Here is a 22,019-nt window from a genome sequence, read left to right as displayed (position 1 = left end):
CACTTTCTCTTCTTCCTGTTAACCTGTCCAGGTAGATATTGTGCAGTAAACGGAGCTCTGAGTCCAAAGTTGATTCCATAAAATTATTTTTAAGATTCTCTTTCAAAGGTTGAACTCTCTGGTTTCCTCCTGTTCCCAAACCTTCTTCACACATTCCCTGTGACGTTCTAAGGGTTTTCTCATCTAAACTCCATCTTTTTTCTGTAGATATGAGACACTTTCTTCTCACTTTTATATTTTAAAAAATATTTTATATGCTAAAACAACTCAGCTTACAGGAAATAAATAAAAACAGAAATCCAAAAAGAAATGAGTTTATTTGACACCATCAAACAGGTTTGATCAGAACTTCAAGTTTTAAAGGATGAAAATCTGAGTTCATTGTAAATCAAAGACATTCCTACAAAACTCACAGCATGAGATCCATGTACCTTCATCAATGCCTGACGTTCATTGACATTAATACGTTCAGAGGACTGCACCTCGCAGGGATTTAAAATCACGGCGTGAAACAAACAAACTGGATTGTTCTTGGTGAGATGGACTGAAGTGGTTCTGGTTCTGCAGCGTTCTTTTCTGCTTTTCTCTTCCAATGAAAATGTTCCTCGACTGAACAGGAACCAGATCAGATCTGTTACAAACGTGTGAAACATTCTGGATCTTCTCATGGTCCGTTTCCTTCAGGACAGAAATCTGTTTAACATAAACGTTATTGAGCAGATCTGCCAAAGGATGAAAGTTAAACTGCTTTAAATGTGAAAGTCCTCTTTTAAACCTCACTGAGGCTGGTTAAAAAATAAACAAAATAAATCTGTTTTCTGAAAGATCAGAATAAATATTGATAATAAATTCATAATTATTTTAGAGCAACATTTAAAAAAGTGAAAAATGACAAATTCAGCTCTGAATAATGTTTTTCTGGTTCTTTCTGATTCTGATCCTTATTTTTTTGTTTTTACTTTTTGTGATTTTTATTTTTTATTCTTTCATTTATTTATTTACACAAAATGAACAAACAAAAAGAAGATCAAATTAAACTAAAAAATGCTTTTCTTGGTTCTCCAGGGTTAATGCAGTTTTCATTCTACATATATTTAACCCTTTCATGAATGGAGGTCACTACAGTGTTCAGAATGCTTTCATAGCAAATATATTATATATATATCATTAGATACAAGAGAAAGAAGATATAAAACATCCATGATGTTGAGTCCATGAGTGTCACTGTCGTCACACGATTCTCTGGTCAGAGACGTTGTCTCTAGCCCATAGCGATAGAGGAACCACCGTTACAACATGATAACATATTTCAAATTACTTACAGTTATACCTACAAATTACCATCAAATTACATCAATGTCTTTTACTGAACAAAATGCATGAAGTACACTTGAGCAGAGAGGTAAATAATAAAGATAAAATCTTTCCCTAAAGACAAATAATTATATTTCATCATAATTCCCTTATTACAGGTTTAATATTAAATCTTTTGTAGAAATTTGATCCCAAACGTCAGATTACAAAGCTTTGAGTTCGGCGGTTTCTGTGATGTCACTGACAAATCTGCGTCGGGCAGATTCGGAGTCCAGAAGTTTTTGCGGTTCCAGTTTTTCCGACAAAGAAATACGGAAAAAGTTTCTCAGTGAAAGTGTCTTTGTAAGAGCAGATGTCCGTCATGTCTTCAGAGCTGGAGAAGGTCACTTTTCCTTTTTCGTAGTTCAGCTGGATACTGATCTTCTGCAGACTCTTCTTCACAATGACAGTCTTACCGCCGGCACGAGTGTATTTTCCATTCCGGTAAGATAGACACCAGATTCCACATTCTGGTGAAGCAACCAGCTTCCCCTTCCTGTTGATCGACTCGTTAACTACTCCAATAATCCAGTAAGGATGATCTCCCACCTCCACCTCCCAGCTGTGTCTCCCGGAGCTGAAGCCTTCCGAGCCGAGAACGTCGGGATATCCAGAGTTTCTCTCCGGATTGCCTGGAAGCTCCTGGGAAGTTTCTCTGTGTTCCACACCGGTCAGATCCTCAGACAGAAGAAGCGATCCGTGTGCAGTCTTCGGGTCCAGGAGGACCGGGTGGAAGTGGACCTTCTCCCTCATCTTCTCCCAGACTCTGAAGGACAGGTTGCCCACATGTTTGGCCACATCTATCAGAGCTCCTGAGAGCAGCCTAGGTTCTGTCAGCGTGCTCTGGGTTCTGGCTCGGTTCTGAACACCTTTATAAGTGGAGAGGAACGCCTCCTCGCTTTTCTGCAGCTCTGCTTTAATAGCAGCGATGCTTTCTGACAGAGAGGACATCTGGTCCTGGATCTTCTTCATCGCTCTGCCCACAGTCTTCCTCTTCTGCTCCTTTTCCTCCCTCAGAGCGGACACTCTGGACTCCTCCTCCTCCCTCAGGAACTGGTGGAGCTTGTTGAACTCTGCTCGGATCTGTCTCTCCGCAGTCAGCTGCTGCCTCTCAAAGTGTTGAATCACAAGTTCAAACTTCTCCTCCACTCCTCTGAATACGTCACTCTTGTCCGTCAGAGACTTGATGTCTGATTTCAGCTCCTCCTTCAGGTCTCTGACGGCTTCTTCTACAGAAACCACTTTGTGACTCTGGTGCTGAGAGAACTCGCAGACGGGACACACAGGTCTCTGCTCGTCTTTACAGAACAGCTTAACTTCTCCTGGATGTTTCAGACAGACCTCCATGCCATGCTTTCCAGTCTCTGATGATCTAGATTTTGGTCTTCCAGCAAACGAGTCGGCCAGTTCCTTCAGGCTGAAGTTCACGGGGGGGTGATTTTTGGAGCATTTTCTCTTACAGATTGGACAGTTTTGGTTTTGATTTTGTCTCCAGAACTCTTGCAGGCAGCTGGAGCAGAAGTTGTGGTTGCACTTCAGAGTTACAGGATCTTTGAAAGTCTCTGAACAAACGTGACAGCTCAGGTAGTTCTCAACTAGAGCTATTTTCTCTGCCATTTTCTCCGATCGCAAACGGTTTATTTGATGGTAAAACTCACCAGTTACTGTCCCTCTGACCGAGATTTTAGTTCGTCTAACTGAGAGCTTCAGTCCACGTCTTCCTCCTTCTGATGGCCTCTGAGTTGTGTTCAAAGATGACAAAATGACCTTTGGTTTTTACTTTACTTTCTTTATAGAGCAAACAGTCAGTAGTCTGAACCTTTACCAGCAGAGGGCGGCAGTCTCTTAAATGATGTCTTCATCTATTTACTTCTGAATCATAATTTTATTATCTTTATCTGCATCATGTGATTCTATGGTTAAATATTTTAACAACAAACTAAAGTCACCCATTGATTCTGGAGCTCCTCCTAAAACAAAAACGGTGAAAACCAAAGCTACAGCACCCTGGAGAAATGAAGTAACCAGACCCATGAAATGTGAATGCAGGAGAGCAGAAAGGAGGTGGAGAAAAACACAATTAAATGGACATCGAAACATTTTTTAGAGACCAACAAATGATGTAGTCAATAAAAAAGCTAAGGCAAGGCAAGTTTATTTGTAGCACATTTCATGTACAGAGACAATTCAAAGTGCTTTACATAAAACATTAAAAGAAACAATCAAAAGAAATAGTAAAAATGTCATTCATCATCATTCAAATCATTAAAATAAAATTAAAAGAAAGTAAAAAGATTTTAATTTAAAACAACCATAGATAGACAGTCGGACGTAAACTTTTGAATACATATTAATCAAACTGAGAACAGGTGAGTCTTTAAAACTCTCCACCTCTCAAAATTAATTATACAGAACAAAAATGACCCCAAATTTCTCTTTAACACAATAGATACTCTAACTAAAAGAGATTTTAAGAGCTCTTCCAGACAGCATGCGACGTGTGAGAGTTTCGCAGACCGGTTCAAGAGTAAAATCAATGCTATCAGATCTAGACTTTTCTGCTCAAATAGATGTTAATTTTAAGGAATCAATACCATTGTATTTATCAAGGGAAACACTGGAACGTTTTGTCCTGTTGATGCTGTGGCACTTGGTACTTCTCCTGCCTTTTAACCCAATCGTCACATCTCTGTTCAAAACATTTTTAGGATCTCTTTGAGTTTGAGCTTCTAAACATAGTAAATGACTCTCTTCAGACAGGTGAGTGCAGGGAAGACCTGAAGAAGAGTAATTTAGGTCCGAACAATTTCAATAATCATCAACCAGTATCCAACTTACCATTTTTTTGTAAAATGAATAAAGAAACAATTTAAGTCCAATTTAATGAGTTTATAAATAAAATAATATCTTTGAAAAGTATCAATGTGGTTTTAGGACAAACCTATCCTCTATCTCACATATCACAGATTTTATGTGAGTATGGACGGATGCTCCTCAAAGGTTTTGAAATCAATTGCGGGGTCCCCCAAGGTTCAATTTCAGGCCCACTACTTTTTAATCTATACATGCTGCCACTTGGGGACATCATCAGGATGGCTTTTATTTTCATAGCTATGCTGATGACACTCAACTCTACTTTGACTGACTCTTCATCATCAGGAGAAACAGCAATGTTTTTTTTTATCTAAAGAAAAAAAATATCAGACTTCTCAAAGTGTGACAAACCTGGGTATTTTTGACTCTGAGAGGAATTTCAGCCCTCAAATAAAAATATTACAAATACAGGATTTTAGCATCTTAAAAACATTGCCTGACTCCTGGCCTAAGAATGTCCCTTAACAATCTATCCTCATCAACACACTTCTGATCATGCTTTGTAAAATGTATGTGTAATATATATATATATATATATATATATATATATGTGTATATACAGTATTCTCTTCTTATTCGCGGGGGTTACGTACCAGAGACCTTGAATATAGTGAATCCACGAATGCGGGGAACCCCCCCCCCACACACATATTCACACACGGCCAAAGAATGTCCGTTAACAACCCCCTATCAAGACACTTCTGATCATAAATACGTATCTGTATTTTCAATTTGAAAGACTACCTGCTTGCTATTTTGGTATAATTTTAATCAGCACAACCTCACCTACACTTCTTTTATAAATCAGAAAACAAATCAAACATACCCCATACGACGTGCATTCTTGGTGGGTTTGTTTTGGGAAGCGACAGAATTGGCATAAATGGCCTCGATAAATAAGACATCTCCACGCATGTATCAAACATTCCTCACGGACAATTTAGACCCACACAAGCGTTTCTCTTTCTGGAACAGAAAAGTCACGATAGACAGTCCATTTCCACGTTTGTGAGCTGGTCTTTGGGCATGAGTTATGTGAGAAAGGTAGCAGAATCTCAGTGAGCATGCACAACATGAGAGTTTAAGCATCAAATACCATCAAATACCGGACACACAGCGGTCCGTACCTCCACCAGATCTCACACCCATGTATGCAGTACTGGACTGTACCAGCTTTCTGGTGGCCTTGTCGCTTGGGAGCCGGTCTCCTGGCCCCGGCGGCCTCCTCTCCATGTGGGGAGAGGGAGTCCAGGTGTCCAGGTCTCGGTGCTCCGGGTTCTGGTCCTTGCTCTCGAGAACTAGTCCTCTCCCAAAACTCCATCAGTGGTAGAGGCTGGTTGGGCTTTGTTTATATCACTCCTCCGGGACCCCCGCTTCTCCTGGGTGTCCCTCTCCTGGGGAGGGGTGGGAAGCCCCTGTCTCGCTCCCCCCTGGGCCTCTCGCAGCGGGGGCAGGCGGATGTCTGGGGCGTGGGGCAGGTCTTCTTTGGGGGGCCCTGGCTCGTACCTGGTCCTTCACTCGTTCACAAGTGAAGGAATATCGGAGTGTGAGATCGACAGGCAGACCGGTACGGCGTACGCTGTTTTGTGGTTGCTGTACCGGTCAATTTACCGGTCGATCTTCATTCCAGTACTCATGTACAATCAAGAGGGTCATGGCTGAAAGATCTACATTGAAAGAGGGCAGTTAAGGTGGTTTGGGCATCTGGTCTGGATGGCTCCTAGACACCTCTCTGAGGAGGAGTTCCGGGTATGTCCAACTACACACTGGAGAGACTACGTCTCTAGGTTGGCCTGGGAACACCCTGGGGTCCCCCCAGAGGAAGCAGCCGTGGGGAGGGTAGTCTGGGCATCTTTGGTTAGACTGCGGCCCCCATGAACTGCTCCCGGACGGGCAGAAGACGATGGATGTAATGAGAAAGACACAAAGACACCTGGATGCATTTGCAGATTATTTACAAGCAAATTTAACAGTAATAGGAAAATTTGTGACACAAAAAGTTAAATGTTAAGAATTCAGTAACAAAACCAAAGTTAAACTTGGTCCTGTTGTTTGAAGAAATGTTAAAGACTTTTTCAAAAAGACTAAAGAAAAGATTGTTCACAAAAAAATATTGTTTGATAGAATTTGTTTAACTTGTTTTCCGATTAACTTTTTTTGTCCGTTTGCTTTGACATGTGAACTGAACAAACATGACAGCTCAGGAAGTCTCCGGATACTCAAATCCTTGGAAACATTCAGTTTCTTCGTCTCCTTCAAACTGGATTCACACATTTACTGTTGGATGAACTGCATTTCACTCTGTAACCAGCAGAGGGCAGAGTGTCCCGCTATGGTTTTGGAATCAAACGTCTGTTCCTCCTTAAAAATCAACAAAACACATTTCTCCTCCAAAATGACTCTTACCGCATTGACTGTTAAACTTTATCACCTTAAATCAACTCGAACAAATAAGAATGAAAGACGTTTTTTAAATAAATAAACTTTAATAAATAAAACAATGAAACATAATAAAGATCGTCATTTTTCTGTCAGAAACAGTTCATGCACTTTTACACACATTGTATCAAATAACTTTATTAATGTTACAATAAACATTTGGAGTTTCTTCATTTTGAAGTTTCAGACTTTTGTCAAAATATTGATGAAAAACGTGCAAATAAGGAAAAACTTGGAATGCAGAAATGAACATCACGCCAGTTTGACCAGTCTCTCACTGGCCTCCCACAGTTTCTTGGCCACGCCTTCGTCTCTGGCAAAAGGTCGCAGAGCGGCAGGTCTGCAGTCCACAAAGTAACCCCCGTTGTGTTTGGCGGCTTCGTCCGACACGGCGCAGTAGATGACGGTCTGAGCGCCGATCTCACTGGACACGAAGAACATCCACATGATGACCTGCATCAACATCCGGAACAGGAAGGAGTAGTGGGCCGTCCAGCCGCTCTGCACAAAACCTGCAGGAACAAGAGGGCTGTCAGGAACCCAACAGGAAATCAAACCCGCGTCCCAGCTGCCCGCCGCTCTCACCGGGGTGCACAGCAAACGAGCTCACGCCCTTCCCCTCGGTGACCCGCGCCAGCTCCTGACTGAAGTAGATGTTGGCCAGTTTGCTGCGGCAGTAGGTGAAGAAGGGCAGCAGGTTGTAGTTCAGGTCCTGGAAGTCCAACTTCTGGTATTTATAGTTGGAGCACGTGAGCGTTATCACCCTGCTGGGGGCGCTCTCCTTCAGACGAGGCAAAAGCAGGTTCGTCAAGAGGAAGTGGCCCAAGTGGTTGACCCCGAAGCACATGCTGAAGCCGTCGTCCGTCCAGTCCAGGATGCTGGGCATGCCTGAGGAGACGGCAGACATGAGAGTGTTGAATGAAGCGCTCACATCACTCTGGACCGCACAGAGTCTGCAGAGTCCTCCGCAGTCCTGCAGACGCAGCTGAGTCCTGCAGACGCAGCCGAGTCCTCCACAGTCCTGCAGACGCAGCTGAGTCCTGCAGACGCAGCGGAGTCCTCCACAGTCCTGCAGACGCAGCTGAGTCCTGCAGACGCAGCTGAGTCCTCCACAGTCCTGCAGACGCAGCAGAGTCCTCCTCAGTCCTGCAGACGCAGCTGAGTCCTTCACAGTCCTGCAGACACAGCTGAGTCCTGCAGACGCAGCTGAGTCCTTCACAGTCCTGCAGACGCAGCCGAGTCCTCCACAGTCCTGCAGACGCAGCAGAGTCCTCCTCAGTCCTGCAGACGCAGCTGAGTCCTTCACAGTCCTGCAGACGCAGCCGAGTCCTGCAGACGCAGCTGAGTCCTTCACAGTCCTGCAGACGCAGCCGAGTCCTCCACAGTCCTGCAGACGCAGCTGAGTCCTGCAGACGCAGCTGAGTCCTTCACAGTCCTGCAGACACAGCTGAGTCCTGCAGACGCAGCAGCAGCTCTACATCCAACATTTAAAACCACAACAAACCTACGAGTGTCTGTGGTTTCATTCTAAATATGTTTATGTGAAACTAATGAACGTCTTTGAATTAATTCATTCCTTTTTTATGATCTTGCAGTGATTTCACAGAAACAAAACATAAAATCTGTTGTGAATTCTAAACACTTTTTAAATCTCTTCCAACGTCCAGTGAAGAAAGTTGAAATCGAATTCCCTTGAGGTTTTTGGAAGGTCTGATCATCATCCTGATCATCATCCTGATCATCATCCTGAGCCTCCATACCTGAACCCGGATCCAACAGACCCATGAGATCTGCCAACCTTCACCTACTTCCCTGAACACCTGAACACCTGGATGTTTGCTGGGAGATCATGAACCGCATGAGCTCCATGTAGGTCCACTGATGTTTGATATGAATGCGTTTGTTTTGGTGTTTGAGCTCTGACTTCATCCATGCACGTGCATTCATGCTGTCATCCGTCGCGTGCGCCTCACCTGCGCTGTTGATCAGGATGTCCAGCCTCTTCTCCCTCTGGAGGAAGTCCCTGCAGAACCCCCTGATGGAGCTGAGGCTGGCCAGGTCCAGCTCCATGTGGCTGACGTTCAGACTGCGGCTCTGCAGCCTGATCTCCGCCACGGCCCTGCGGGCCTTCTCCGGGTCTCTGCAGGCCACGATGACACGCGCGCCCCTCGTTGCCAAGGCAACCGCGGTCTCTTTGCCGACGCCAGAATTCCCCCCTTGAAACAGAGACGGACGAACATGTCGTTTCTGCCGCTCTTGCCGTTTCGTTCGCTGAAAACGCCGCTTTACCTGTGATCAGAACCGTTTTACCGTCCAGACGCTTCACGTCCGTCACGAACCTCCTCCGTTTCATCCATTTCAAAACCAAAAACAGAACCAAAGAGGCGACAATCGTGCAGAGAACGTACATTTCCCCCACAGATGACGGCTAACGATGCTAGCTGGTTAGCTCAAATCCTGACAGGAAGTGGCGTCATTCTGCTTCCTGTGGCTGAACGGTCACGATTAAATCCAACAAAAACATCCCCAAAAAATTCATCAACCAAAACACTAGAAAACCAATGATTTTTCAGGCTGAGGGCTTGAAGAGCGCATGCGCGGATCATCTCGCGAGATTACAAGGGATTTCTTTTCCACGTGAAAAACACGAGACTTTTTTAATTTTTATTTTTGTGTGTGTGTAATTAAGGTACAATAACACGTTAAAAGTTCAAGATTAAGCAGTCCAGTCATGTCATTTTCATATAAATGAAATAAATACTTAAAATGACGTCACTGTCATGTTTACTTAAGTTGAACTCGTGAGCAGATTTATGTTTTCTGTGACCTTTGTCACACCACAGCTTCCTTCCTCAGTCACAGGGTCTCTGCAGACCTGCTTCCTTGTTCACAGCAAAGATGACAAGAAACACGGCAGTTTTTATGGTTGTCTGTGGATTTGTGTTCATTCATTCATCTGAATCAGCTGGTGAGTGACAGAAACGTGGAGCTGCGCTCTGTCGTCTCTGGGGTCACAGGTGTGTTTCTGCAGGTGTGACATGCAGAGGGAGGTGTGGGACGGTTCTGCAGGAATGCTCCTGCCGTGCCGCCTGCACGTCTATGGGGAACTGCTGCGCAGACTTCCACCTGTCCTGCATCCAGGTGTCTCCTTACTCCAGCTGCATGCTGGGAGGAAGAGCTCTCCGGATCCTCCACCTGGACCCTCATCCTGGGGGGAGCCTCTCCTGCAGGTCTGTGTGCTTCTTCTGTTTTTACAGGGAAACTGAATAAAGAATCTCAACGAGTTTGCAAACCCAAGTCCAGGTTTTAGTTTGATTTTTTAAAAAAACAAACAAAATCTAACAGACTGAACTACTTTATGGTCAAATAGTGAGAAATCTGTTTGTTTTTTAATGACAGTAAAAATATTTCTGAAATGTTTCGTTCTGCGTCGATCATCTGGTTAATGATCACATCCATGGAGAACTTTCAAAGTCACCTGGAAACGATGCATTCCTGTGCGGTTTTATGGGCGCTCGTGGGGGGGGGGGGTCATTATTATGCAAATACAGCCTCAGAGAAACGTTCTGTTGCTTTGAGGTCACAAAGACAAAGATCATTCTCCATCCACTTTGAGGATCAGGTGGTTTGTAGGTGAAGTCTGCAGAGTTTGATCGTCTCTTCTAGGCTGATCGTTCCCCTCAGATCTTCATCTTTGACCCACTGTGGGCGGAGCTTCGGCTTTTCCTCTGGGATCTTCTCCCTGTCCTCTCTGACCTCATTCTTCTAGAGAATCCACCATCATCTGTTCTACATCCCTGCTCCTTCCCCTCTCTGGATCTCCTCCATCTCCCTCCAGGATTTCTTCTCCTCCTTTAGCTCACATCCTTCCCCAGGTAGACTCATCCCTCTATCCCACCTTCCCTCCAGGAGATCCTCCTTCAGAATCTCTCCTCCTCTTTCCACGATCCAACATCTGAAAAATGTTTGACTTTTTTTTTACAGAACAAAATCTTCATCAGGATTGATTTCTTTCTGCTTCCATAAACGTCCCAGCAGCAGCTCAGGTTTGGGACCGCTGTCTCTGAAAATAACGTCAAATCTGGAACAAATTTAATTTTAGACAGTCTGAACAGTTCAAAAGTGCATTTGATCAACTCTGGATTATCCAAATGTTTCTGTAAGTCGGAGTCTTCCTGTGGTCGAGGTGTCGCCGTCAGCCTCTGCAGTCTTTACTTTGGAACAAGAGTCTGGATTTTCCACAGCAACAGACCTGTTAAAGGTCTGCTTTACAGCTGTCTGTACATCCCATAATGATCTGGTCAATGATCTGTCATTGAAGCACCAAGCTGGAAATCTGTTAGATGATAGAGAGCTGTAAAAAGATTCCACTTATCAGCTGTTTTGCTATGGAGCTAAATTAGGGCCAATATTATTTGAAGCTGAAATTAAAAACATGTTTGTGTTTGTTTGCAGGTTCAAAGGAGACATTGAGCGGAAAGGGTTTGTGGATGAAGACCTGGGGCCGTTCTGCGTCTCCCCGCTGCTGTTTGAGACGGGCTGGATCCAGTTTGACATCTCGACCGATGGAGGCGACTATAACAGATCAGGAGAGTATTTATCAGGTGAAATACTCAAATATTTCTGTCATTCTTCAGACCTGAACCTGTCAGCTTTCTGGTTTCATTTTCATGATGTCAAGGTTTAGATGAAGTCGATGTCCTTCCATCTCTGCTCTTGTTTTGAAATGTCAGTATAGCACATAATGCTAATGTCTGCTAGCTTGATGCTAACATTTAATGGAATGTCCCATAGGACGGCTAATGCTAACGCTCGGTCGACATAAACAAACATTCGGACTAAAGGAACATCTTTATAAACTCACAGACATGAATTTTACAAACTGTAAGGAAGCATTTTGAAAGTAGTCATTTGTTGTCTGGAGAACATTTTTTTGTTCATTCTGTTTTCTTCTTCTGGAATAAGATGTAATACTATAGCGCCATCGCCACCTAGTGGCCAAACTGAAACGTCCTCCAGGAGAAGCAGAACAATCGTTGGAGCTTCTGTTTGAGAATCCATGAAACTCTGGATGATATTAACAATCTCATTTTACAGTATGGGAACTGTCTCAGATTAATATAAATATGTGCAAAACATGTAATAGATTAATATTGTATTTCTAAACAAATAATGTGTAAACTCTAAATTAAATTAAATTGAATTGAGTGGATTGAAAGAATAAAAAAGAATTCTGGAATTTTTTATTTAGACCGAGCCCTATAAGTCATCTTTAAAACTGTTTCTTTTTTTTTTTTTTAATGCTTGATATCCCGGCTCCTTTTTTGTCTTTTACAGACATTTTTCATTATATTACACAAATCTTCCACAGTGAACCTGAAACTGTCCAGAAAACAAAAACCATGTAGTGAATTTAATCGTTTTTGCTGCAAAAAATGACAAAAATTGAGATCAAACAGTTTTAATGTTTTCTATCAAAGGTCAAAGGTGAAGAGATAACAAAATCTATAAACAAACAAAGAGCAGACAAACTAAAAACAAAGTAAAAATGTCTAAAAAACAAACCAAATGAAGTTCCACTGAGCTAAATCCAAAGTTCTGAGGGTTTATTCTAAGAGATAAATTATTCCAACAATTGTGTGTCATGATTCTTGTTATGTTTGTCTTAAGCCAAAAACCTCAGACTTTTGAAACCTTCATGTTACGACTTGTTCAGAATCTCCAGTCTGACGCTCCCGTTTCCTGCTCTCTCTCGGCCTCAGTCCATCCCAGCAGAGCAGACTCGAGGCTTCAGGTCAGGCTGGAGGATGCAGGACGATGGCAGAACTACAGCGAGCCGGGGCAGCTCCAGATGACGTGGGACCGCTCTTTGCTCCGAGCGGAGAAGGTCAACATAGAGCTGTGGGGTTACAGGGAGGTCAAGCTGAGCTCGGGGGCAGAGAACGCTTCCACCACAGCCCAGCTCAGCTACCTGTACTCTATCGGCAGAAACGTCTCGAATTCGGGGGACTTCCGGTTCACTCCGGAGCCCAGAGCGGATTTTTCCAGCTGGGAGCTGGGGAACATCCGGATCACCAGCAGTTTTCAGCTGGAGGGGGAGAGGTGAGCAGCTTCAGCGTCATGTCCACACTTCTCCAGCACGAGGGAAGCTCCCCGGGTCACTTTCTCCCCAGGGACGTGGAGGGGCTCTGGAGTCCGGGTCACGTGCTGGCCTGGCACCTGGAGCAGGCCTTCAGGGACGACCGGGCCGCCTGGGCCCAGGACAAGTGTCTGCGGTGGGACCGTCATGAGGAGACGCTGCAGAACTTCCTGGAGGAGCTGGAAGACTGTCCGTGCACGCTGGCTCAGGCCCGCGCCGACACCGGCAGATTTCACGTGAGTCTGCTGGTAGTAGTAATGGTAGTAGTACTAGTAATGGTAGTAGTACTAGTAATGGTGGTAGTAGTAATGGTGGTAGTAGTAGTAATGGTGGTAGTAGTAGTAATGGTGGTAGTAGTAATGGTGGTAGTAGTAGTAATGGTAGTAGTAGTAGTAATGGTGGTAGTAGTAATGGTGGTAGTAGTAATGGTGGTAGTAGTAGTATTGGTAGTACTAGTAATGGTGGTAGTAGTAATGGTAGTAGTAGTATTGGTAGTAGTAGTAATGGTGGTAGTAGTAGTAATGGTAGTAGTAGCTATACCAGGAGTACTGTAGTACTACTGGAAGTAATGGTAGTAGTACTAGTAATGGTGGTAGTAGTAATGGTAGTAGTAGTAATGGTGGTAGTAGTATTGGTGGTAGTAGTAATGGTAGTAGTAGTATTGGTAGTAGTAGTAATGGTAGTAGTAGTAGTAATGGTAGTAGTAGCTATACCAGGAGTACTGTAGTACTACTGGTAGTAATAGTGGTTGTAGTAATTGTACCACTACTACCACTAGTGAGAAGACTCGTGTAGACCTACTGTGATTTACTAATCATTACTCTTAGAAACCCCCAGTTAGGACTCTAAACGGCACATGGGAAAAGTCCTCGGTAGGTCTGCCTACCAACTACAGTTTGTCCATTTGAGAACATATGAGACTAAACGTTCAGGACAGTTGAGGCCTAAGTCCCATAAAGATGAATCAGGTCTTCCTGTCAGACCCTCTCATCGGGTCTTCAGGAACCAGAGGACTATCCCTTTCATAGGATACATGTATTTGTACACAAAAGAGAAGGTGTTTGTATTATTTTACTGTCTCTCTAGTCTCTGGGCATCTGGGGGTTACCTGATGTCGGAGAAGGTGTCTCCTATGATGGAGGTCAGATAGAAGAAAAGAGAAATAAACTTGGGCGTGTCAACCCGTTTATTTAGGGAAAAAGGCTAAATACAAACGTAATACTTTTCTCCTTCATCTACCTGTAGGCAGATGTGGCGTACCTGTACACTTCCCCTTGTAGGGGTATATATACATTTTATTTTTCTTATTTATTCAAAGCTTTTTTCCCGTGAAGGGATTTTTTTTATCCCGTTGATTCGGGTCAGAGCAAAGAGAGCCGTCAGAGATCCACTTCGATCGAGGTGGTGAGGAGGAGAAGTTCTTCTGCTCGAGGTAAAGAGGTGGTGTTTTTGTATCCCCCTTCACCACAATGCTCCTTCCGGTCACTGGGGGCGTGGCTGGGGGCGTGGCTTCCTGTCTTTGTGTGGTTTTGCAGAAGCGATGAACAGAAAATTCAGACTTAGAAGCAGGAATACAAGCAGAAAACAGGCCTGACAGTACATAATCACATACATATAATCATTTAACACACCTATGGTCATTTATCACGCAAAGACCCATCGGCAGGATCCTGGGGTTTCTACGGTAGTAACAGTATAAGTAACAATGGTATTAGTAGTAATGATAGTAGTGATAGTCATGCTAGAAGTAGTATTAATATCAGCAGTAGTAGTGATGGTAGTAGAAGTATTAGTTATAGTAGTAGTAGAATGATCATAGTAGTGGTAGTAGCACCATTAGTAGTATTAGTGGTAGTTGTACTGGTTGTAGTAATTATATTATGATTACTACAATTACTGCTGGTAGCAGTAGTGGTGATAGTGGTATCGTTATTAGTAGGAGCATTATGGGCTGGCTGTGGTGCAAAAGGTAGAGTGGTTGACCTCTGATCAGAAGATCACAGGTTCAATTCCCGCCTCGCCCGTTCATGTGTTGAAGTGTCCTTGAGCAAGACACTGAACCTCCCGTTGCTCCTGCCGGTTCCAGGCTGGAGCCAGTGATCGGCAGCGGAGCCGCCATCAGTGTGTGAATGAGTCTCTAAAGGGGTTTGGACCGGTTGAGGAAGGTAGAAGAATCCTAAATAAGTACACACCGTGTACCATTTACCACCCAGTATTAGTCCTAGTTGTGGTACTTTTCTTTATCCAGGTAGAGATGTTTCTAAACCAGTTCTGAACAAACATGACCCAGTCCTGTTCAGATGTAAACAACATCAAACTGAGTTCTTCTAGAAGAACCAGAACCAGATCATATAGTGTAGAACCAGCAGGGACTCTGTGAAGATGAAGGTCTGAACGTGGTTTGATGGGAGCTGGAGGTGAAGTGGAGGAGAGAAGAATCTCTTCTGTAGATAAAAACAAACGATGGAGTCACCATGGGCAGAAAGGGTCGGCCCTCCAGTCAGTCTGGGTTCTGATTGGACAGGAGAGGGTGAGCTGGATCCAAACGGGTCCGTAAGTGAAGCTCACAGACTCACTGTGGGTTCCAGACAGAAACGTGAAGTTCAGATGTGGAGCTTCGTCTTCCTGCTTTCAGACGGATTACAGCTGTAACCTGGACAACGGCAGCGTGTGCACGTACCACCCTGGGAGCGTTCACTGCGTCAGAGGCATCCGGGCCGGGTGAGGATGAGAACCGATGAGTTCTGATTCTGTTCGGAGCTGACCTGAAGGTTTTTCTTCTTCTGCGAGCAGTCCCAGCCTTGGCTCGGGGCAGCAGTGCTGCTACGACAGCTCCGGCACTCTGGTGCTGACCGGGGACTCCGCCGGGGGCAGCACCCCCGACAGAGCCCACGACTGGGGCGCGCCTCCGTACCAGGAGCCCCCTCGCGTTCCCGGTTATTCCCACTGGCTCTACGATGTTCTGAGCTTCCACTACTGCTGCCTGTGGTCCGACCACTGCAACGTCTACTTCCACCATCGGCCCTCAAGTGGATGTCGCAGATACCAGCCGCCGAGGGCAGGTCGGAGGGTTGACTTGACAGCTTTCAGCTGGTTTTTGGGAGAAACTACAGTTTCTGTTTGCAGGTCGGACCTCAGCCGTGTCTCTTGATGCTCCGCAGGTCTGGTTTTTGGACATCTACATTTCATAACATTTGACGGCTTCAACTACACTTTCAACGGAAAAGGAGAGTATCACCTTCTGTCCTCCAGAGACCTGAGTCTCCAGGCCAGAACGGAACGGGCCAAACTCCAGAACGGTGAGTCCAGATCCTGGAGGGGGTGTCTGCTGTTCTGTTGCCGAACTTTCCTCGGGGTCTGTTGGGGTCCGACTTGGAAAAAGGAAACCTCCTCATCAGCTGGAGACTCCCCAGGATGAAGCCGCTCATGTCTGACCTGAAGCTTCTTTGGTGAAGGCTCTCTGGCTGCAGCCGCGCAGCTGTCATCCGTGGCCATGAAGGCGAGCTCCTCGGACGTGTTTGAGGTTCGCCTGGCGGACGGCCGTCTTCAGGTTCTGAGGAACCAGAAGGTTCTGCCTTTCACGGAGAACAGATGGATGGACCTGCGAGGTCAGGACCCAAAGAGCAGCATGTTCTCCCATGATGCACTGCAGTGATTTGTTAACGTTTGTTATATCAAACAATCTGAATGATTAGCTTCTCTGTTGAGAAACTCCTGTAGATTTTACAGACGATCTTAAACAAAAATCGATCTTTATTTCAATAATCTTAAGAATCTTCCTCTTTTAGGCGCTTTCGTGTTTGCCCCCACCGCCCGCCACGTCTCGGTGATGTTCTCCTGCGGCGTCGGCGTGGAGGTTCATCTGAACGGGGGGGCGCCGGCAGCTACGGTTCTACTTCCTGCTGAGTTCTCCAACCACACCCAGGGTCTCCTTGGACTGAAGAGTGCTGACCAATCAGGAGGCTCCGCCCCTCCGTTTGGGCGGGGGGTCTCCATGGAGGAAATGTTTGTTATTGGAGCAACATGTGAGGAAGTTCAAACCTTCATTCAAATTCTGACTTCTTTGTAACTGTGGTGGTACAGCAATCAGGATGCAAACCTCCTCTGGATTCTGGCTTTCCTGATGGTTTATCTCCATAGCAACCATTTACTTTTTTTGGTCATCTGGGCGACACGAACAGGTCGATGTCATTTTTAGAGGAATCATCAAAAGTAAATATTTGGATTTCCTTAGCAACAGAGGTTTTTCGTAAGCCACGCCCACATTCCTAACATGTTCATATCGTATGGTATTTTGTTTGGTTCAGCTTGAGTCAACGGTTCATGTATTCACCACATTCTGGTAAATACATGGAAACGAGCTCGCCACAAGAACGCCGTTTTACACATTTTAAAGACGTTTTTTCTCAAGTTGGTTCCCAGCGAGGATTCTGGAGGCGATGGATCAAAACTTACATTTGGGGATTCCAAAGGGGATTATTTTAGTAAATTCAAGATGGCTGCCTCTTCCCAGGTCAAAGGTCAGCTAAACTTTGGTCGTAGACCTAAACCTAGAGGCGGCGTGTGTGAATTTTCTTCAAAATCGCTCAAACAAAAGTTTTCTTTTCCCATATTGTGTGAAAACGTTAAAATCGCCAAGTTTCAAACTTTAGCATAAAATAGCCACCAAGTGGTAGGTCCTGTGGCCATCCCATAATATCATCCCTGACACCCGTTTCATTGGTGGATTCTGAGTGTATGTTCTGAGCCCATAAGAGATTTTGGCTGCATTCATTTCTTCTGATGGTTTCCAATAGGAATGTCCCGATCCGATCATGTGACCGGAAGGGGCGTGACCCAATGGTCAATGAATGAGGAGTTGGTAGTGAGAGTGTGTAGAATGTTTGCACAAAAACTCAGTAAGAAATATTCATTGTAAACCACAAAACACAGTAAATGCTTCTGTGAGAGTTTCTATCTGGTGGGACAGAAACAGGAACAGTCAGAAACGTTGGACTCTCACGGGTTTGTCCTCTTCTTCAGGGAACATCTCAAAGACGTCCTCGCTCTTCACCTACGACTCGGCTCACCTTCTGGACTCGTACTATTTCCCTCCGAGCCACGACTCTGCTTTCGTTCCCGCCTTCACGCTGCCGGAGAGACCCGACGACCCGTTGGTGGCCGACATGAGTGCGCTGTGTGTGGGCGAAGGGGCGGAGTTCTGTACATACGACACTCTGGTCACTCGCTCCCTCGAGAAGGGAAACGCCACGCTGGGGGCTTACCGCAGTCATCAGACCCGCGCGTCCGCCCTGGAACCAGGTACCGCATCCTTTCAGTGGCGTTCGTTACCTTCTGAAGGTCCTGAAGGACTTGGACGTGTCTCTTCTCCTCAGAAGACACACCGTCCAAGTCCTTCAGGACTCCCATGGTTTAGTCACAGGAATTCACCGACTGATCTTTGCTCTCATCAACATGTGGGCTCCAGGTCAGTGGAGCTCCTCTGGATGTATTTTCAGTTTGGGGGTCGTCACAGCCGTCGAGGTCAAGTGAGTTCATATGATTTAAAATGGGCAGAATATGTGGGTCCCACCTGAGGGGGCGCTCACAGGGCAGGATCGCTGTGGTCCCACCTGAGGGGGCGCTCACAGGCCAGGATCGCTGTGGTCCCACCTGAGGGGGCGCTCACAGGGCAGGATCGCTGTGGTCCCACCTGAGGGGGCGCTCACAGGCCAGGATCGCTGTGCTCTCTAGACGCCCGGTGGACGCTGGAGCTCGCTAGCTTAATGCAGCAGAACTCACCACATCTTCAACCACTTCTCCTCGCCGGCTGGATGATGTTCTACAGTGTTTTTACTGAAGCGTCTGCGTTTCCTGTGGAAGATGAGCGTCTCCTGCACAGCAGAAACCCTCATAACCGACTGATACTCAGTTCCGTCTTCTTTAGTCCTCATCACCTGCATCCCAGACACTTCCTGTTTTCTGGCGGTGATGCTTCTTCTTCTCAAATGGTGCTAGAACGTGTTTTTGTTACTTCTTCATTTGTCAAACTCACCGTGTCGGTCAGAGTCCAATCAAAGTTCTAATCAGCAGTTAGAACGATAATAAAATGTATCTTCATTCCGCCAACAAGTTTTAACAGTTTCAGTGCAGTTTTGATGTAGTTTATGTCATTTTTTATATATTTTTTTGTATTTTGTTGTACTTTGTTTTTGTAGTTTTATTTCGTTTTAGTTTTTGTTTTAAAGTAGTTTGTCATTGTAGTTTGTTGTTGTAGTTTTGATGCAGGTTTGTTGTAGTTTGTTGTAGTTGTGATTTAGTTTTTGTTATAGTTTGGATGTTTTTTGTGTAGTTTGTTTTTGTAGTTTTGATGTGGTGTTTGTTTTTGTTGTAGTTTAGATGTAGTTTCTGTAGTTTTGGTGTAGTTTGTTTTAGTTTTTCTGTAGTTTGTTTTAGTTTCGTTGTAGTTTTGATATGATTTTTGTTATAGTTTGGATCTTTTTCTGTAGTTTGTTTTAGTTTCGTTGTAGTTTGGTCATTCATTAGCCTCACCTCCACCTTCTGACCCCGTCCTGCAGTGGTCTCATGCGGTTTCCTCCCGGCCCCCACCAACGGGAAGAAGAACGGCTCTCGGTACCTGCAGGGCGACACCGTCAGCTTCTCCTGTGATGAAGGCTACCTGCTGTTCGGGTCAGAAGAGCGCACCTGTCTGGAGGACGGGGCGTGGTCGGGGGAGGAGTCTCACTGCATCAGAGGTCGGTGCTGAAGTCCAACGAAGCTGAAATGATGGTTTTCAGAAGATGTAACGTTTTCAGGACCTTCGTTTTCAGCAGCTGAAATCTGCAGGATCTTCGTTCTGGAGGAACGCGGCGCTCTGGTGAACAGAATCAGTTTAGCTGCAGAACTCTTCAGTTCTTCAAGTTTGACTAGAAACACGCCGACCAATCGGAACAGGTTTGGATAAATCTGAGAACAGAATTCTGGAAACTAGAACCAAATGAGCTTCAGTCTGAACGTCGTGATGTTTCTCCAAAAGGGAATAAAATACATTAAAAAATCATTTTAATAGAAGAAATGTTTGATGTGAAACTATAAATATAAAGTTATAAATTAGAATCTTTCTGTACCTGTGAATCAGAACTTCCAAGTACTGTAGTAATACTTAGTAAAATGTTTTTTAAATCCACTATCTGTTTATTTAGACTTGAGCAGATTTACAGTTAAAATCCGGATTTTCAGCTTCAAATCGTTTTTTAATCATTTTCATTTGAACATAAAACTATTTTAATGTTCTCTTTTCAAACCTGATGTGAGTCTTTAGATCTGGACAGACGGTTAAAGCGGATTATAACAGCTGGGATTGATGACATTCCTGACTCTCTTACATTTCTATATTTTCTGTCTGACGCCACGAGGAGACTTTTGTTGTGGATTATTAGTGAATTAATTCCCTGAAGGATTCTCATTCCAAAGTAACAGAATTGTTTCTGAAAATCCGTCTTTTGAGCTTCATGATGAGTTCCTTTACTCCACGATTCCGTAAACGCTACTTTTGGTGTTCATAAATCTGAAGATCGTATTGATGCTGACGGATCAGAAACACTGTAAACATTAAGACTTTACTCCCCCATGTTACCCTCAACATCCCTCACTGCAGCACTGAGTTTATATCCAGATTTAAATTCAAAATCATCTTTATTCATAAAGAACTTTACATGAAACAAACAAATAAACATATTTGTAATAATAATAAAGATGATCATAGTTGAAACCTCCCAAACACACATTCATATTATACAAACAGTCCATGAAATCCATTAAAACAGACAGAAAGAACATTTTTACTCAGAGGTAAAACTGATGAGTTTTAAGGCATGTTACCAGCAGGGGGCAGCATCTCCCCGTTAAAAGGTTTTCCTCCTTCGGTTTGGTTCAGATGTCCCTCCTCCTCCTGACCGTCAGATTAGTGAAGCAGGTGGAGGTGAGAGACCTGCAGCGGCGTGGGGCTGCGGCCTGCAGGTCTGATTACACGGATCAGAGCGAACGCTCGTCACCGTGACCACGGACCTCACGGGGGCGTCGCCGTCTCCTTAAGACGTGAAGGAAACGTCTGTAGATGAGCTGAGTGACAGCAGCTCTAGAACCAGAACCAGCAGCTGTAGAACCAGAACCAGGAGCTGTAGAACCAGAACCACCAGCTGTAGAACCAGAACCAGCAGCTCTAGAACCAGAACCACCAGCTGTAGAACCAGAACCAGCAGCTGTAGAACCAGAACCAGCAGCTCTAGAACCAGAACCAGCAGCTCTAGAACCAGAACCACCAGCTGTAGAACCAGAACCAGCAGCTCTATAATCAGAACCAGCAGCTCTAGAACCAGAACCAGCAGCTCTAGAACCAGAACCAGCAGCTCTAGAACCAGAACCACCAGCTGTAGAACCAGAACCAGCAGCTGTAGAACCAGAACCAGCAGCTCTATAATCAGAACCAGCAGCTCTAGAACCAGAACCACCAGCTCTAGAACCAGAACCACCAGCTCTAGAACCAGAACCATCAGCTGTAGAACCAGAACCACCAGCTCTAGAACCAGAACCACCAGCTCTAGAACCAGAACCAGGAGCTGTAGAACCAGAACCATCAGCTGTAGAACCAGAACCAGCAGCTGTAGAACCAGAACCAGCAGCTGTAGAATCAGAACCAGGAGCTGTAGAACCAGAACCAGCAGCTCTAGAACCAGAACCAGCAGCTCTAGAACCAGAACCAGCAGCTGTAGAACCAGAACCAGCAGCTGTAGAACCAGAACAGAATGTTCTGTTTCCACCGACTCGTTTGATGGATCCGCTCATGGATTCTAGTTTCACTTCCCTCTGCAGATGTCTTTCTTTAAACCATCCAGGACAGACGGAGTTGATCAGAACCAGAACCAGAATGAAGCTGCAGATTTACTGGAGAACATTGATCATCTCAGTGGGATTTCATGTTTTGGTGGATCCGTTCTCGCTGACGGGACTCCTGGGCAGGTGGTTCCAATCCTGCCGGTCATCTGTTTCCATGAGCGGAGGGGGGCGGGGTCAGTTTGTGGTTCTGTCTCAGGACGTTTTTCTCACATTTATAGTTTTCAGACATTAACAGTAATGATGATAATATTACTGTAATCATGACAACAATTTGATCTGAGAGCCTCGAGGTCGGACACTGAAGACGTAGAAGACGTTAAAAACACAAATAAAAGCCATA

At 44.8% G+C, this 22,019-nt stretch overlaps 3 protein-coding genes across 5 annotated transcripts in view; 1 reads left to right on the top strand and 2 right to left on the bottom strand.

The window, feature by feature from the left end:
• Positions 1 to 1,551: 1,551 nt before the first annotated feature.
• On the bottom strand, positions 1,552 to 3,088 carry LOC112136423 (nuclear factor 7, brain-like). Its single transcript, XM_024258111.2, has one exon. The coding sequence runs from the start codon at positions 2,968 to 2,970 to the stop codon at positions 1,552 to 1,554; it is 1,419 nt and encodes a 472-aa protein (XP_024113879.1). The 5' UTR covers positions 2,971 to 3,088.
• Positions 3,089 to 6,784: 3,696 nt separating this feature from the next.
• Positions 6,785 to 9,112, bottom strand: si:dkey-174n20.1 (uncharacterized protein LOC796174 homolog). The gene is made up of 4 exons (XM_024258071.2): positions 8,956 to 9,112; positions 8,640 to 8,882; positions 7,252 to 7,554; positions 6,785 to 7,178 (listed from the first exon to the last, which is right to left on the bottom strand). Exons 1-4 carry the CDS (start codon positions 9,074 to 9,076, stop codon positions 6,919 to 6,921), a joined length of 927 nt encoding a protein of 308 aa, XP_024113839.1. The 5' UTR covers positions 9,077 to 9,112; the 3' UTR covers positions 6,785 to 6,918.
• A 147-nt stretch (positions 9,113 to 9,259) lies between these two features.
• The window catches only part of LOC112136351 (sushi domain-containing protein 2), an 18,968-nt gene continuing 6,208 nt past the window's right edge, over positions 9,260 to 22,019 (top strand). The window contains exons 1-13 of one of the 3 annotated variants that reach the window (XM_036213529.1): positions 9,260 to 9,634; positions 9,698 to 9,896; positions 11,122 to 11,270; positions 12,429 to 12,768; positions 12,840 to 13,041; positions 15,441 to 15,526; positions 15,599 to 15,867; positions 15,967 to 16,104; positions 16,261 to 16,413; positions 16,594 to 16,830; positions 17,828 to 18,106; positions 19,363 to 19,539; positions 19,615 to 19,738. In XM_036213529.1, coding sequence (XP_036069422.1) covers positions 9,565 to 9,634; positions 9,698 to 9,896; positions 11,122 to 11,270; positions 12,429 to 12,768; positions 12,840 to 13,041; positions 15,441 to 15,526; positions 15,599 to 15,867; positions 15,967 to 16,104; positions 16,261 to 16,413; positions 16,594 to 16,830; positions 17,828 to 18,106; positions 19,363 to 19,539; positions 19,615 to 19,738 — 2,423 coding nt within the window. In that variant the 5' untranslated portion in view covers positions 9,260 to 9,564. The remainder of the gene's footprint in view (positions 9,635 to 9,697; positions 9,897 to 11,121; positions 11,271 to 12,428; positions 12,769 to 12,839; positions 13,042 to 15,440; positions 15,527 to 15,598; positions 15,868 to 15,966; positions 16,105 to 16,260; positions 16,414 to 16,593; positions 16,831 to 17,827; positions 18,107 to 19,362; positions 19,540 to 19,614; positions 19,739 to 22,019) is intronic. The other 2 variants (XM_036213530.1, XM_024257986.2) reach the window with 2 other exon arrangements.

The sequence above is a fragment of the Oryzias melastigma genome, linkage group LG9, assembly GCF_002922805.2.
Source record: "Oryzias melastigma strain HK-1 linkage group LG9, ASM292280v2, whole genome shotgun sequence".
NCBI classification, from domain to species: Eukaryota; Metazoa; Chordata; class Actinopteri; order Beloniformes; family Adrianichthyidae; genus Oryzias; species Oryzias melastigma.
This window is presented reverse-complemented; position numbering and strand designations above follow the sequence as displayed.